The sequence below is a fragment of the Pistacia vera genome, unplaced genomic scaffold (assembly GCF_008641045.1).
Source record: "Pistacia vera cultivar Batoury unplaced genomic scaffold, PisVer_v2 Contig653, whole genome shotgun sequence".
Lineage (NCBI taxonomy): Eukaryota > Viridiplantae > Streptophyta > Magnoliopsida > Sapindales > Anacardiaceae > Pistacia > Pistacia vera.
The window spans coordinates 531,223-549,327 of NW_022196505.1; the positions used below are offsets into that span (position 1 = coordinate 531,223).

Consider the following 18,105-nt stretch of genomic DNA (forward strand, 5'->3'; position numbering starts at 1 on the left):
TAAAACCGAGTAAATTGATAGTCCACTGATTTACTATACTAATGAGTTTAATTTGATCATATTAAAGTTTAGTCTATTACACTTTATTTGATTAATCTGGATTGACAACAAAAATGTGGGTCTTAGGGTTTATTGGGCCTTTAATGGAAAGGACAAATAAACTATTATTAAATTAGTTAAGTCACATTTCCAAATGCTATAAGATAACTAAAACCCATTTTGGAAGTTATCATTCAATTTTGCGTTATTGGAAAGGAAGACTTACGCTCTCTATCTTTTGGGAAAAACTGACTCTCCTCTTCTAAGAAATTCAAGAATCAAGAGTCATTGCACAAACAAGTTTGTCTATAACTCTTTACTATTAATTCAGTATTTTATAAACTAACACATGGGTTATTAAGATCTGAATGCATTGATATTGAGATTTCATGCATTGATTTGTATTCACATTTGGTGAATAATTATTACATGTGGTATCAGAGTCACACATATTAGTTTATAAGATCTTATTTTTGAGGTTATAATTGGGATCAAAATCAAAATTGATTTTAGAGTTCATAAAGAAAATTTGGGTTCTTGAATAAATAAACCCAAATCGGGGCTTTTATGTTTTGAACCCATAAATGGCTTTCCCAGCAATTTGGGAGCCTTTTTCCAGCCATTGGAGGGTGGAAAAGGTTGAATTTTTATTGTTGGAGTCGAAAAATACAGATCTGGATTTTTCCAGATCGTAGGGGTGAAATTGTTATTGTTCAAACCTTTAGGGGCTAAAATTTTTTATAAATATTAGGATTTTTTTTTATATTTATTAAATTAGGGTTAGCCAACCTAGTTAGGTCAACCCAACCCAGTCAATTAGGGTTGAACCGACTCGATAAAATCAAACCAGGTCAATAGACCTGGTCAATTGGGTCAAACTCGACTCTCAAAAGTCAAAGTGGGTTGTTTAACCCGATCCGACTAACATGGTTCAACCTGACCCGGTTAACGCGAGCTAACCCGATTCGGCCAAACCGAGTTAACCCATCCAGTCAGTTCGGGTCAACCTGAACCTACCAAAACCAGGTCAACCCAACCTAGTTAAACCAAGTCGTTGACAGTGCGTGTGGGGCGCGTGACAACACGTGGTGACACATGCTGGCGTGTGTGTCTTTGTGGTGGCACGTGAAAGCGCATGGGTATGGTTTTCTAACGTGTGAAGGCGCGTGGCAGTGTTTATCAGTGCGTGGAAGTGATATTCTAGTGTGTGAGAGTGTGTATGGGCGCGTGGAAGCACATGAGTGGTGTTTCTGGTGCGTGAATGCACGTGAGACTCTTTTTAGGCACGTGATCATGTTTTTTGACTCGTGAAGGTGATCTTCCAGCACGTGGCAGCACGCGTGAGCATGTATAGGGGCATGTCGACACGTGATGTGATGTTTCCGGCTCGTGAGAGAGCGTGTGACTATTTTTCGATGCATGTGGTTGTGCATGAGCCTATTCTGGTACCGTTGAAGATGAAATTACCTTTAAATCATATTTCCCTCTATTTTTGTTAAAGTTATACTCCATCTACGTGCAAAAATTATATAGAGTATAATTTATGAGGAGTTATTGTTCTTTTGGTTGGAACAATTATCAAATTAAGATTGTCAGAGATAATAGGGTTTTATATCTCGTGAAATAAAATCCAAAAAAGGTTATTGAATTAAAGATTGTTAGAGAGATAATTAAGTGTGTATCTCATAAATCTTAATATTTAAGGCAACATTATTTAGTATCATTAGAACAATTTTGTGAGTTGTCAAAATGTTTAATCGCCAAAGTGATGCATTCATTGAAACTTGCAAGATTTTTCATTTGATAAACGATACATTATTTTAGTTTATGGCAATATTACTCAGTATCGTGATAATATTTTTTGAGTTGTCAGAATGTTTATTCGCTAAGGTAGAGCATTCATTGAAACTTGTAAAATTATTCATTTGGAAAATGATACATTCTTCAATTTTAATGTACATAATTTCCTGCCAAAGTAGGTTATTATTTGTATTAAAATTAAAGGTTGCATAAGGTTGAATTTTGTGAATGCATTGGTCCTGAAAAATTTAATACACATATAAGTGAATAATTTTACAATTGACATGCATTTTCCCCTTAAGTGGAGGATGAACTATGACCTAAAAAGTTTTATTTGCGCAAGAAAGCCGATAGTCTTCTGAATGTCATATGTTCTCATTAGTTATTTTTGATAACCTTATGTGTAGGGTCCTAATAGCATGTCATTTTCTCTGCCAAAGTGGAGTTAATCATGATGCACCAGGATTCCCTATAAGATGTAGCTTATCAGGTTTTAAAGCTACTTTGATTATTTATTGCCTATAGTTTTATACTTGGGATACTAATAGCATGTCCTTTTCTCTGCCCAAATGGGGGTTAATGGTGATGCACTGAGAATCCCTATGAAAAATAGCTTATAAAGTTTCTAAAGCTATTTTAATTATTTGTTGCTTGTAATATTGAACTGTTGCATCTTTTTTTTTTTTTTTTTTAAGTGGTGGAATCAAGATATTAGTCAGCCCTGAGAATGTTCCATAATCATGTTATTGATAAGGACATTTCATAATTTTCATGTTTTATAATTATTTATTATTGTTGTTTTATATATGCATGAATAGTTGTACATTTGTGGGAATATGATTAAAGTGAATTTATGTGCATGTTGTTAAGTACATGAATTTCATGTTTGAAGGATTTATGGGTGAGATAAATGATAATTGCCAAAGCAATCCATTTATTGATACTCATAAATTTCTTTGTCATTAATTTGGGAAGGTTGATTCCTTATACAGTAATCTACCCAAAAGGGTTTTTTTATGTATTTTATAGTGAAACCATGGATAAATCAATGGTAGCCAAGGTAATTTTTCGTCCCAAAGGAGTTTAATTATCCAAAAGTTGGGCGTTATTGTTAATTGTTTTATTTATTAGATTTAGTTGTTTGTTGCATTCCACACATAAGGTAAGTGTGCAATATTTTAACTTAAGAGAACAATACCCATGGTGATATATTATTAATATAGTATTGATATTCCTTTTGAGTTATTTCTTGTTCATCTTACCATATGACTCTCCCCATGCAATTGATTAGTTAAAGATAATCTTTAACACTTAAATAGACAAATGAGATTTAATAATTGATCTTTATATTTGTCTTCAAGGGGAAGAGAATTTGTTCTTGACAAAAGTGCGAATGTCCTTATTAGCTTTGCCTTATTTAGATTTCTTAAAGACTCAATCTGCTTGTAATGAGAATCAAGGTAATATGTTGAAATTGAGATCCCTGGATAAAAAGGTGTACATTTTTGTATGAAGGAAGGATACAAGAAAATTATTTTTCTATTTTTATTATTTTCTGTAGTGCTTAATTTGTTTAACTCCTTTGATGCACTACATATAGTTGAATTCTTTCGCTTGGCTACCTCTGAAATTTGTTCAAGAAAATGTGAATTTTTAAGATGAAGATTTTCTTCATGCTTGTTTTAGCAATTTTGAAAATTGAAACCATGTTTTAATGATGTTAAAATTTGTCGCATATAAAAGTTTTCTTTTTCTGATAAATAAAACTTTAGTTTATTCTTGACAATCCCTTTATCTCCTTTAAAGGGAGGGTTTTTGCTATATATATTTTTTTATATTATGATTCATATAAGAGTCTTGAAAAGTTTCAAAGTATTTGTTTAAAGCTTTAATTGAAGGTTTTAAAGGTTATAAAGAAATTTTGAGGTAATAAGTATTGTGACGAACACAGAACTATTATTCATATATAGTTGTTATGTCTCGTACACCTAAGCAGATTGAGATGGCTAAGAGACAAAATCACACTAGTAAAGGTATGGTGAAATATTTATGACTAGAAAAATTTGTCTATGTTATTTTGAAAACTGTATTTTCTCACATTGGCTAGAAACTTCTAGTTAGCAGATACCAGTTTTTCTTTTAATCCTTGAGTTGTTTGGAAACTCAAGTTTAGTACATTAGCTTTCTTGAAAATACTAAGCTTTATAGGTTTATTTCCTTGTATCATGGCATAAAGATTATTAAAGCTATTAAAGGTTGATAAGGTTGATATAGTTAAATATCTCATATGGAAGCTTTTAATGACGGTTTTCAATTCTCATTAATATTATTGTTATTAGAAGTTAAGAGGAATAATATTGATTCTATGAAATCTAATTGTTTGTGATAGCTTGCGTTTTCCCTCAATAAAGTTGTACTCATTTGTTATAGATGAGTGTTTAAAGCTAAAGGGATTAAAAAGCATATTAAAATGCTTTAAGGCTAACTTGTTAGCTATGAGCTCCACATAAGAGTAAATATGTTTCATAGAAATGTCATTTCTCTTATGTTTTCTAATGCCCTTTTGTAAAGATTTTGTATCACGAATTTTTTGACCTTAAACTCCATATTTATGCTTATATATATTTTAAGGTCAGTGGGAGGTTTTCTAAATATAGATCATTGAGTGGTATTAAAGGAATTTTTTTTTAGACTATTTGTTTTTTGTGCTCACATTTGGTATTTCTAATCTCTTGAGAGGTAATTAGAAATGGTGAGCTAGCTAAATTAAATGTCTTATTATTATTTTTTAAATAAGTTTTAGTATATGTCTTAAATGGCTTATGGGGGTTGTCTCGCATAAATACTTGAAGTATTACATATATTTTATGTCCTCATTAGTATGGTCAAGAACTATGATTACAGTTGAATGCATGCTACGGTGGCTATTATGGTCGATTCATTAACAAAAATGCTAAACTTGTTAATTTCTATATACATGTGATAATATGCGTTTTGAGTTTTTGATGCACTTGGTTGTGGGAGTTTTCTTCAACCTACTACATGATATAATTTGTATTTGTAATAAACTTGATATCATATCTGTGTTTGTGGATCCATGAAATTATGAAAAATGATATGATATTGTTATTATATAATGTCACATGCATGCGAAAGATATTTTACGTTGTGACAGGCTGGATTAAAGTTTGTTGACCTCATTGTTTATATGAGTTATTTGCTTGTTTTCCTGTATGGAAGTATTTTGTTGTCACTAATGCATATGGTTTTGTTTTCATGATAAGTTATTGTGATAGTTTAATATCAACATTTAAGGATTGATGCAGAGTACATCAGTACTGATTTTATATTGGCTGATTCCTTAACTAGATGACCCAGACATGTGGTTTTAAACGTCATGTATAGAACATGGGCGTCTTAGGGTCTTTTGATATTTTGGATTAGTGGGAGTTTGACATATTTTTTGTTGACTTATGCCATTTTATTTTGATCATGATCATTAGTTCTTATTTATTTGCATACATATACATATGCGCATATGGATGATGAAATACAACATTGTGTTTCAAGAATAAGGTTTCTCTTGAGAATGACAATTGTATATGCTTGGTGAAATATAACATTGTATCTCAAGAATAAGGTTTCTCTTGAGAATGACAGTTGTATAAGTATGTTTCATATTTGTATCTCAAGATAATTTGTTGAAACATACTAGCTTCATTGGAAGCTATGAAGCTTCATTGGAAGCTAAGTAGCTTCTGTGTTGCTTCATTGGAAGTTGTGAAGCTTCATTGGAAGATGTGAAGCTTCATCCAAAGCTGTGTAGTTTCGTTGGAAGCTATGAGACGTCTCTTGCTTTTCTTTAAAAGCATAAAGATTAAAGAGAGATTTTAATCAGGAGTGACAGGGTAACAACACATGTTTTGATCACTTGTTGGGGTGTTATCCTTGCCACACTGCTAGATTTCTAATCCATGCAATTTGGTTATTAGTAATTGTAATCTGGGATTGATCTTATGTCGATGTAAGATGTAAAGATTGTCTTGGTTCATTATTGATAATCATATTGATTGGATTGTTGGTTGAAGTGTTATCTTTGGACTATGTTGTTTTCTTAAAATAGAGGCCACTTTAAAGTTAAAAAAGTTATGTTTATCCGGGAGTCAAAATTGTTTTCTTTTCTTAAAATTAAAATAAAATAATTAATGTTGCCCAAGTGGGAGAATGTTAGGAAAATTTCCTAATTGTGGCCTTACATTAATTATATGTTAGTTTTGATTAAAACCAGGTAAATTAATAGTCCACTGATATACTAATGAGTTTAATGTGATCATATTAAAGTTTAGCACATTACACTTCATTTGATTAATATGAATTAACAACAAAGTGTAGGCCTTAGGGTTTATTAGGCTTTTAATAAGAGTGTCCAATAAACTATTATTAAATTGGCTAAGTCCTCTTTCCAAATGCTATAAGATAACTGAAACCCATTTTGGAAGTTATCATTCAGTTTTGCGTTATTAGAAATGAAGACTTGTGTACGCTCTCTGCCTTTTGGGAAAAACTTACGTTCATTTTCTAAGAAATTCAAGAATCAAGAGTTATGGCACAAACATGTTTGTGTATAACCCTTTACTATTAATTCAGTATTTTATAAACTAACATGTGAGTTATTAAGATCTGAATGCAGTGATATTATACTGGTTTTTTGTAACTCATTATTTGACATTTCATGCATTGATTTGTATTCACATTTGATGAATAATTCTTACAATAATAACTTTCATTACATTAAATCCACAACATTTTTATTAATGCAATTTCCATGCATGAATAAAAGAAAAAAAAATATATGAATTGGTTTTGCCCCTTAAAAGATCCCATCGACCATTAAGACATTTCCAAGATTAAGAAAAAAAAATTGACTAAAGCTTGAATGTAGAATCACCCTGACTTTTTGAAGGTTTTTGATGTAGTTAATTTGTTAGAATGATAAATGAAGGGTTTATCACATCATTAATTTTTAATTTGTCTTATTTAGCAAATTCTGTAATAAAGAAAATTGTAATTAAAAGAATGATAATAAGGTTTCGATATATAATATAACAAGAGGGACTAATGGCAACCTTCTTTGTTTTAATTTCCAAATTCTAGGCAATAATACCAATCAATAGTCTCACCTCCCTCTTGAACACATAATTTCATTTCTAAGTTATTTTTTTGAAATTTATAAAAACATCTGATATCATATCCATCAACTACAAAATAATCATGGTGCAAGTGTTTATGTATCTAAAATCTAATAAAATTCGGTCAACCGACCTCTTTATTACTAACAATATTCAAATTGTGCAATCACAACTACAGAAACATAATGTTTTGCAAAACAATAATAAATAGAAAAAGTCTCATTGCAGAGTATGATCATTAATGGAAAATCTTGAAAGTAAAGAAGCCAACTAAAGTGGATAAAAGTGGATCCACCTTTCAAACATCTCATAACTTTCTCTACCTTTCCACTCAGTAGGAGAGTGACCTGATCCCTGTATAAAATTTACTCATAATATTAGCTTCAATAATTTACAAAAAACTCTTTCTCACAAATTGAAGAAACTAAAGATAGTTCTTAGTTCTTACTTTTGAAGTGGCATAAGTAAGTCGATATCCATAATTTGAATACTTCATTGTGTACCTAAATTGAAGATGCATTGGCATATATAATTATGGAATGTAATGTCATATTGCATCAAATTAAAGAAAGTTGAAAAGATTAGATTTTAAGGAGTCTGCAAACTTATAAACTTACCCTGCAACTTGACCACCAACATACCACGGTCGCCAATCTTCATCCAAAGTTATATCGAGTTCAGTTAACCAATATTCGGTTCATATATGTGGAACAACCAGATCATGATCACCACTGCACAAAATTACAATTATATTATTATGCAGGAATTCTGGGCAAAAGAAGAAGCTATATATAAGATAAATATATTATCTTGATGAATCTGTAAAGCTCCAATAAGGTTACCCATAAAGTAAAACTTGGATGCCTGTTTTTGTAAGATTTTTGTGATAGTCAAAATTGCTCCCAATATCAACATCATAGTTAGTCTTCAAGGTAAGGTTGCACCTACGCCACTCTTTGACTCCCACTATTCTTGAATATATGTTAATACCTCTCGGACATGCAGAGCACTTTGAACACCTTTATCGTTTGCCCATATAGTAGAGAGTAGATAAGCAAAATCCTGCAAATTAACATATATAAATTAACAATTACATCAACAAGAAGCGCTAAATCTTGATGATAAAGATTACCTTGCACCAATAGTCATTTGCTCCAGGTGGAAGGCGATAATGTTTTGAAATTTCATTTAAAAATCTTCTCTTCCTTCTATCGTTATCTGATTTTGGTTTTATTGTAGCACACTTGGGAGCCAACACCATTTCTCCATTTATTTGTTCCGTTAACTATAATATTCAAATTAACGCTTTCTTAATACAGTATATAACATTTTACATCACAGGGAAGGAGTTGAGTTTAAGAAAGAAGAAAATTTGATCACACATCAATCATACATTATCTATTATTTCCAAATACTGTTCGCAATCCGCACTGATGGTAGTGGAATCCCAATCAACGTAAGAGCCGTTGCAGTAGTCTTTGGCTGACTGTGAAAAGCAATTAATTACACATTGAATTTTATGTTTAATTAGAATTAGTGATCGAAATATAAAGTGTAATTGATATTATTGACCTAATAACAAAAAAAAAATGTTGATTTAGTTATTGAAATGCAATGACTCACTTCGTAAATAGCTTTAGATATAAGTCCCAGCTGATGAGCCTGTGGCATTTCATCATTGACTTCAAGTTCAAGATCTGAATGTGGTGATCCACTTATGTATCCCTGATTAATTAATTCACAGAAAATAATTAGAAATTACCGTTAATTTAAAATTCATAATTGGCACAATGAACCAAAAGGGCTGAATTAGTATAAGTTTATATATTCTTACTAGTATACTTATTGATGGCTCAACTCCGGCTTTATTATCTGCAATGCCATGTATATATATATAATTGACACATTAGATAAACTGATAGCAAAAATATACACCCCCTATAATTGATGAAAAAAAATGGCTTCAATAATTACCTTCCAATATTTTTTGAACGACAATTGGAGCAACAATACCAGAGTAAGAATCAGTAGCAAGGACAACTCGGTTTGGGATGTATTGAGGATGCTCATTCAACCACTGCTTCCAATTAAAAATTAAAATAAAAAAATGCACAATATAATTAAGATCTATGAGAGCTTGTGCCAACATAAAATTCTGTCAAGTTAAGCATAATTTTATATTAATCTTTCACTCACGGTTCTCATAAAATTGTAAGTTTGATTTGCAAACTTAGAGTCTGAGAGGACGAAACCTGCAGCGGTTGATGCATAGGAATAACCAGAGCCAACAGGTGAATCTACAAAAACTATGCTGGCAGTCTGCAAAATTAATAAAATTTATCACCATTATACAATCATAAAACATGATTTTTTTTAATCAAATTAATGCCATATATAGCTTAAAATTTTGGTACCTTTGTCCATGTGTAGGGATACAAATGTAATGATGGCAAGCCACCAGTATAGTCAGTTTGATTAAACTGTAGTGGACCTATATAAAAAAATATATGTCGTAATCATTAAAGTTAGGGCAAATCTGTAATTTGAATGTAAGCATTTATTAATATATTCCCATAGCACTATCCAACAAAACGACGTCGTGACATAATGATAATGATAAAAATAGTACGCTCTCATAATCCTAAATCACACTCTATCTAAGTCACCTAGCCAAATTTGACCAATCCAACAAAACGACGTCGTGACATAATGATAATGATAAAAATAGTACGCTCTCATAATCCTAAATCACACTCTATCTTAAGATGCATTTGTTTTAGTATTTTGAATATAATTTTTAATATTTTTAGAGTTGGGTAAGAATAACGAGGTAGGATTTAAAAATTAAAAAACACCCCCTAAGTTTGTTAAATAACTAAACACCCTTGTAATAAAAATATTAAAAATTACAAAAACACTCACACTCACCCATTAAATTTCTGCCACCACCATCGGAGGGTGGCCGGAGTCACTATATTGGCGCACAATTGGCTGGATTTGTACAGTGGTGCACCGAGATAGCCTTTTCGACCAAATCTACTATGGATCTGGTCGAAAAATGATATATCGGTGCACTACCGATCAGATCCAGTCGGTAGTGCGTCATTGTATCAAATTCCGGCCATTTCCGACGATGTGGCTAAAATCTGGCAAATGTGGGTGGATGGGAGTGTTTTTGTAAGTTTCTAAATTTTTTTTTAAGGGTGTTTAGTTAAATTAATAAACTTAAAGGGTTTAAAATATAGTTAAAGAAAATATAATAATATTTTCATAACAAAGAAATAAACTGATATTTTAGAAATAGTATGAATAGGATAATGAGAAATATTAAACCAAACAGACCCTTTGTCATCTAGCCAAATTTGACCATACTTACCTAACATATTTAATTAAGGAAATAGTAATTTATTAATATATTCGAATAAGATTTATTTCCTACACCCCTTTACAAGATTGTTTAGCTAACATTATCACACTTAAACTTTTCAAAATTATAAAAAGAAAAAAGAAAAAGAAAAAAAAAAAGACCCTTATAATTATTGAATACTCCCCTTAAATTATTTTTAAAAAAAAAATCCTCTTATCACAATAGGGTTTCAATAATTATAACTTAGAAGGGGATTTTCGATAGTTTTTGAAAACTTTTGAGTGTGCTTCAAGGGGTTGTAAAAATAAACCCATCCCCATGTTGGAATGTATAAGAGAGGAGGATAAATGAGATACCAGTTTGGAAGAAAAAACCATTTAAGGCGGAACAACCAGGGCCTCCAACTACATAAAAAAGAACAGGATCTACTTCAGGATTTCCTTGCGACTCCACAAACAAGTAGAAGAGCTCTGAATCCCCCACGCTCACATATCTGAGTTTTCAAAAATCCTCTTAAAAAATAACTTACTTCACTTTACACAAATGTAAAAAAGTGACCAAATTAAATTTCACTACTTACCCTGTTTCAAGTTTGAAAGGAAGAGTACCGGTATATCCCGGCAATGTCCGCACAATTTGCCCACAGTCTGCATTTCTCAGAAAAAGAAAAACAAACAACAAAACCAAACTTGAGAATTTGGTATGATTTGAAGGCATGATATTCATACAACGAGGAGCTAATCTTATGTCAAAGTGAAATGATGAAGTCTACGTTGGTAAAGTGAGTGTATATTTATACATATACGAAAATTTCCTTTTCATTGTGCGTGTGTGAGTCGGAAATTAGAAGATGAATTTCCTAACTTTCATTCTTATTAAAATCTGGTAAGGAATATTGGATAACTGTAAGTCAACTCAACGTAGCGGTCGATTGTGTGGACGTAAATGGTTTGAATAAACTTAACCAGCAGTTTTAAAAACGCACAAGAAAAATGAGGATTTCTATATCACAATAATTAAATAAGGATTTCAGAAGACCTTGCAGCTTCAGACATTCCTGAGAAGACACATAATGTAAAATTTCTGGACCACGGGAGCGGACATTTTTTAAACAGTTACCCAAGGTTTGGCGAAGATTAGATACTTGAAATAGACGGTATTATTATTATTCTACATCCACGTGCCAGTACTGGCCAATCAATGGTCATTGACTGGTTGTCATACATTTTTACTAATTGAAAGCTATATATATTTTTTAATTTCAATAAATATTTTTCTCAAAGAGTTAAATATTTATGTTTCATTAAAAGAATGGGAAAGATTGTAGGCGTACTGTTATATGAAAACTATCTATACAAATTCTGAGGGCCAAAAATGGTCTTGGGTTTGACGAGACCCAATAACGAAATAAACATGTCCTGATCTAAGGTCTCAACCCAATCCCGATTAGACCTACGCTTAAAATCACTTTGTGAACCATCCACTCTATGAGTTGGGCTATCTTATAAGTTAAGCTAAATTGGGTTTCAGTACATTAGCCTGCAACAGTCTATAAATAGGAAATCAAAATCTCATCTTATTTCCTCTTCTACTAAGATTCCAAATCTTACTCAAACTATCAAACTTGATCTGATAAGGTCAAGAAATCATATCTCTTTCATGGTAGAGATTATCTCCCAAAATAGGACTTGATGTCCTATTAAGATTCCAAATCTTATTTAAACTATTAAACTTAATCTGATAAGGTCAAAAAATTATATCTCTTTTATGATAGAGATTATCTCCCAAAATAGGACTTAGTGTCTTACTAACTAAGATTCCAACCCCTTGGGTTCATTATAAAAACAGAGGTTTGCCCTCTCATTAGGCATGCAATCTCCCATAGTCAATCTACACTATTCAAAACCATATATTTGCTCCTAAAGTTTTTGCTCCCAAAAACCTGACTCCTCCGCCGTAGTCTTAGCTTCCGACAAGACTCCTGGTAATTCTTTATCTCCTTAATTCTTATCAAATAATCTCTTTCAGCCTCGCTGGTTTGAGCGTCGGAGTGCCTACGGCAAACACCACCTCGGTGTTTTCTAGAAGCTTCACGTTTGCCCTTTCATGTGTGCAAGTCCAGCGGATTGTCAATGGCCTCAACCTCACGGGATCAGACCCTATTTTCATGACGGTAGATTTTTTGCATCTACACAAATTTATATAATGCAAAAACATTAAATCAATAAAAATGAAAAAAGATATAAAAATAGACCACATAATATCTATATAAATTATGTGATCGGTTGGTACGAAAGAATTTGAAAATATTATTTGTAGATGTACTATTATTATTTTTAGTTTATAACCATTTTGGATGGAAATTAAGAATTGAGTGATAATCTAGAAAAAAAAATTTTTTTAATTAACTATAAAATAGAAGAATTAGTGTTACTCATATCTTATTAATGATTTATTTGAATTAAAACAAATCTCACTTGCATATTAATTTCTTATCTAAGAATATTAAAATCTTGTTGATATGGATTCAAATGTATTTAGTAATTAAATTTCAAATAAAGAGTAGTAAAATGTTGAAATAATTGACACAGAAATTTGATTTGGTGTTTTGACTATATTTATATTTGTCACGTGTATCATAAAAAATAGTTAGCTGCATGGGTAGCGGATGTATGTACAGCTTAGCTTATTCAACAACTTTGACCAAACCGGACATTCTCATGCACGTAGTAATGAAGAAAAAAAAGTGCAAAAAATGAGCATTCAAACTAGGGGTGAGGGGTAGCGGATAGAACTAGAATCATAACTGAAACCTACTCAAAATTGATACTGTACATGTAAGTTTTGGTTTCATTTTTTTTTAGAACTGAAACCTAGAAAAAAGAACTTACAACAGATACCCAATTTGGAACCTATAGCGGGTATCCTGTTTTGGAACGTGGGCTGAAATTAAATATCTATGAAGAATTGAGGGTTTAGTAATTTTACATATAAAAAATTTAAATAATTAAATAAATATACAATTATACTTATTACATATAAACTACACTATAGAAAAAACTTTAATACATATTATAATATATTAATATTAAAGTTTTGATTAATTAAGTGTATAATTGAAATTAAGGCCAATTAAAAGTGTTTTAATGTTATTAAAAGAATTATTTTTGAATAAAATGATATATTTGATTGAATAATAATATAATATTTAGTTATTTATTTCAATTATCAAGTTCTAAGTATATCTGTAGTAAATTAGTAATTAATTAATTATATATGATAAATTAATAAACATTAATACATTACTAGTTAAATAATTACTTAATCAATTATAACATTACATTATAGTTAAATGATTATTTAATTAATTATAAATTTATAACATTACATTATAGATTTATAGTATAATTACTTAATTAATTATAATATTACATTATAAACAAGTGATTACTTAATTAATTATAACATTCCATTATAAACTTTAGTACAATACTTAATTAAATGATTAAAAATTTAATTAATTATAATGTTACATTAAATATTTATATAGTATAATCACTTTGTCCATTATAACATTACATTATAAATTTATAATATGATTACTTAATTAATTGTAACATTACTTTATAAACAAGTGATTACTTAATTAATTATAACATTCCATTATAAACATTAGTATAATACTTAATTAAATGATTAGAAATTCAATTAATTATAATATTACATTAAAGATTTATAATATAATTACTTAATTAATTATAATATTACATTATAGTATGATCACATAATTAATTGTAACATTATATAATTAAATTATTACTTAATTAATTATGACATTATATTTTAGACATTAGTAATTTACTACATTAGCACAATACCTAATTAAATTATTAGAAATTTAATTAATTATAACATTATATTATAAATTTATTAAATGATTGCTTAATTAATTATAATATTATGTTATAAACAAATGATTACTTAATTAAATAATTATATAATTAATTATAACATTTTATTATAAATATTAATATTATACTTAATTTAATGATTATAAATTTAATTAATTAAAATATTATATTATAATTAAATAATTATTTAATTAATAATATTATTATATTATATTATAATCTCTTAATTAATTATATAGTTAAATGATTAGGAGACAATTCAAACATTGAGTGGACTTACAGTACTTACCCAATATTCTTTTCCCCATTCCAAACTAGACCGTATGTTGGGAGCTTCATTTCAAATTTTCTACTCAACCTAACTTTCCTACATTTGTCTCGTCTCCCACGTTACTTTTTAAATCAGTTTACACTAATTTGATTGGCTCGAGCAAACAGTAATTGCTTGTCACAATTATCATGTCTTCAAATTTTAGCCAATGGTGGAGCTTGAAACGTTTGGTTTGTTCCTTTGTTTTTCTTTTTATAAATGCAGATTGTGGCCAAATCGTCCGGACGCTACCAGGATTTTCCGGTACTCTTCCGTTCAGTCTTGAAACTGGGTGAGTGCCATTATTGTTGCTATACTTCTCTTCTACTGACGACGGAATGACATTTTATTAGTGAAGTACTAAACTAACTGCTATGGGCATGACTACTCAGATATATTAGCGTGGGGAGCTCAGAGCTTTTCTACTTGTTCGTGAGAAACGTGCAAGGAAATCCTGAAGTGGATCCTCTTCTTTATTATATAGTTGGAGGCCCTGGTTGTGCTGCTTTGAATGGTTTCCTCTTTCAAACTGGTATCTTTCTCATTTTAACCGTCTCTTTGAGATTTCACATAGACACCTTTGATGTTAGTGAAAGAAAAAGAGATCCACAGGTTTAGGAATGGAATACTTACCCCTTTATAATTGGCGGATGTATGCAAAATATTAATTCTAACACATAATCTAGGTTACAATGATGAATATGTCCTTATATATATATATATAATATCTATATATATATATCCTACAATAAAAAAGAAATAAGGATTATATTAATATTTCTCAAATTATTAAAATATTAAATATATTAGGTGGTTAAGAAACGTTAAACTTTGACATTTTGATAAGACATTTAGGTGGCGTTTAGTTGGAAAAATGTTAGATTACTGGGAATGTTGGATAACTGAAAAGATAGATTACCTTGAAGATTACTGGGAATCTTTAGAAAAATGTGTTTGGTTAGTTAGTGGGTATGTTATATTAATATGTTTGGTTACAGATAATGAATTGGTGGGTATGTTATTTAAATTACTAAATTATCCCCTTTTTAAATATTAATATAATATAATTTTTATTATTAATTTTTAAATAATTTCCTTTAACCCCCAATATTTCAGATTTAGCTAAAACACCCTCACTTATATAAAACTTTAATTTATGATGAAATCACCCCCACCTCCTGCCGCTGCCTGCCGCCACTGCAAACCACAGCCGAAAGTCTCCGAAAGTCCTCGTGAGTAGCTCACCGTGATCAAGAGACTCTGATATGGTTGTTTCTGGCCATATTGATGCCCGAAAACGGCCATATCAGGCTAGATCTGGTCGGAAATGGCCAGATCTATTCTGGTCGGAAAGCCGGAAATGGCCATATCGAAGCCTCCCGGAACCTCCCACCGAATCTCATTCTTTTTTAGGGACTCCGGCGGCGGTCCATGGTGGTTGGCTTGGTGTTGGCGGTGGTGGCTGGGTGGCAGTGGTGGTAGTGGCTTGGTTGCAGTGGTGGTCTGTAAATTGTTTTAAATATAAGGGTATTATTGTCCAAAGATTTAATTAAACAAGGGTAAAATTGAGATAGGATATTAATGTAAATTTATTTTAAAATAAGGGCATTATTGTCCAAAACTTTTATTAATAAGGGATAAAATTGTAACAAAAAAAGATAACCCTGGTAATCTTAGAATACCTAAGAAAATGGAGGTAATCAGATTACCTCAAATATTACCAATAATAACCACTATTGGTATTCAAAGATTACCGGCATCTTATATTACTTGACAACTAAACATGGTAATCAAGTAATATAAGATAACTTAACCCCCAGTAATCTTACATAACCCCAACCAAATAACTTGTATCTATTATTATGTTGACTATTTTACCCTTATGACCGTTAATTTTCACAAACAGTTTGTCAATTATAAGGATACAAGTGTTACATTCCAAAACCTCTCCTCTTCCTGTTAATTGTTTAATCTTATAAATTAATGCAATGTTACTCATGTCAAAATATATTTTTAGGTCCACTACAGTTTGATGAAACTGATTACACTGGAGGTTTGCCAACGTTGCATTTATACCCACACACATGGACCAAGGTGCAAAATCTATAACTTGATAAGTGTAGTATAATGTGAGGGATTGATATTAATTAAATCTGTATGATAATGATAAAATTGTAGAGTGCGAGTATAATATTTGTAGATGCACCAATTGGCTCTGGTTACTCCTATTCAACAAACCCAGCAGATTACGAGATCTCAGACTTACAGTCAGCAAATCAATCTTATATTTTACTTGAGTCCTTCAGTTCTTTAGCTTTTTAGTTTCATCCTTATTTGTGTTTTTTGTGAAACTTAGAGAATAGAAAATGTTGTTTGAAAGAACATCATATAAAATGTTGGTATTTCCTTAAAAGAGATCTGTTTTTTGTGGAGATGTTAACTCGATAAATGATTGCTTTGACAATAGCTAGGTGACTCAATAAATGGAGATCTTAACTCAACAAATGGCCGCTCAAAAGTATAGACAATGTTCTCAATTGCCTTCTAATCAATGACAAGAAAACGAAGATGAAGAGGAGTTTGAAAATATTGTTGATGATGAAATTGAGTTTAGTGGTGATGATCACTTCAATGATTATTTTGATGATCATGATGAACCATCACAATTTGATGATGGACTCCTTGGAGAAGAATTAATGCCTAAAGAAGAAGTAAGGGTAGTTGGGGGAATAGTCGAGGTGCATACAAGCTGGTTTGAACACTCCTAGTAACCAAAAAAAAAAGTAGGGGTGAGCGGTTTTGGGTACCCTACGATTGGGGGAACCGGAACTGAAACCGGTCGGTTCCTAGGAAAGGAAACCGGAACCAGTGATTTCTGGAACCGAAACCTGAAATGCAGATTCCAATTCTTTACTTGGGTACCCTATAAAATATCAATTACCCTTCTATTAGTTTAAAAATGACCAAAAAAAACCATTAAAAGTTTACAAATACACCCCTAAAAAATTTAGGAAACCTGCATTTAGTGGTTTTCAACTTTTGATTAATCATTCATTTGTGTCCAATGTGACTCACAGATCCTCTAATCTCTAAGAAACTCTTAAATTCAATCAATTCATGACAATTAAATTACTAATGTTTAATTATTTATAATGTAATGTTATAATTAATTAAGTAATTATTTAACTATAATGTAATGTAATAGTTAATTAAGTAATCATACTATATAATATTATAATTAGTAATTTTTATAATGTGTTGTGTGTGATTTTTCCATTAAGTTTGGAAAAGTCGGAATTTCGTGAGGTTATAGTTTGACCTAAAATCAATTCGACTCAACACAAGTCCGACCCAGCATAAGCTCATCGAGATATAACTCGACCCAACACAAGCTAGTCGTGACCAATCTCAATAGTTGTTCAAGCAAGTCACAGATAAGCTTAGATCCCAGATATTTCGGAAGAGATCTTATCAATATAAATAATAGTG

At 30.7% G+C, this 18,105-nt stretch overlaps 1 protein-coding gene and 2 long non-coding RNA genes across 3 annotated transcripts; 1 reads left to right on the forward strand and 2 right to left on the reverse strand.

Moving 5' to 3' along the window:
* Window positions 1-7,139: 7,139 nt before the first annotated feature.
* Window positions 7,140-7,885, reverse strand: LOC116111908. Its single transcript, XR_004125140.1, has 4 exons — window positions 7,871-7,885; window positions 7,646-7,759; window positions 7,477-7,531; window positions 7,140-7,382 (listed from the first exon to the last, which is right to left on the reverse strand). It is a non-coding gene; the product is annotated as an uncharacterized LOC116111908 (long non-coding RNA).
* Window positions 7,886-7,994: 109 nt separating this feature from the next.
* Window positions 7,995-11,225, reverse strand: LOC116111890 (serine carboxypeptidase-like 18). The gene is made up of 10 exons (XM_031398050.1): window positions 10,976-11,225; window positions 10,752-10,888; window positions 9,443-9,519; window positions 9,225-9,347; window positions 9,003-9,105; window positions 8,863-8,900; window positions 8,652-8,753; window positions 8,422-8,514; window positions 8,161-8,313; window positions 7,995-8,090 (listed from the first exon to the last, which is right to left on the reverse strand). The coding sequence occupies exons 1-10, from the start codon at window positions 11,119-11,121 to the stop codon at window positions 7,995-7,997; spliced, it is 1,068 nt and encodes a 355-aa protein (XP_031253910.1). The 5' UTR covers window positions 11,122-11,225.
* A 3,837-nt stretch (window positions 11,226-15,062) lies between these two features.
* On the forward strand, window positions 15,063-16,901 carry LOC116111880. The gene is made up of 3 exons (XR_004125138.1): window positions 15,063-15,148; window positions 16,634-16,710; window positions 16,795-16,901. It is a non-coding gene; the product is annotated as an uncharacterized LOC116111880 (long non-coding RNA).
* The last annotated feature ends 1,204 nt before the right edge of the window (window positions 16,902-18,105 follow it).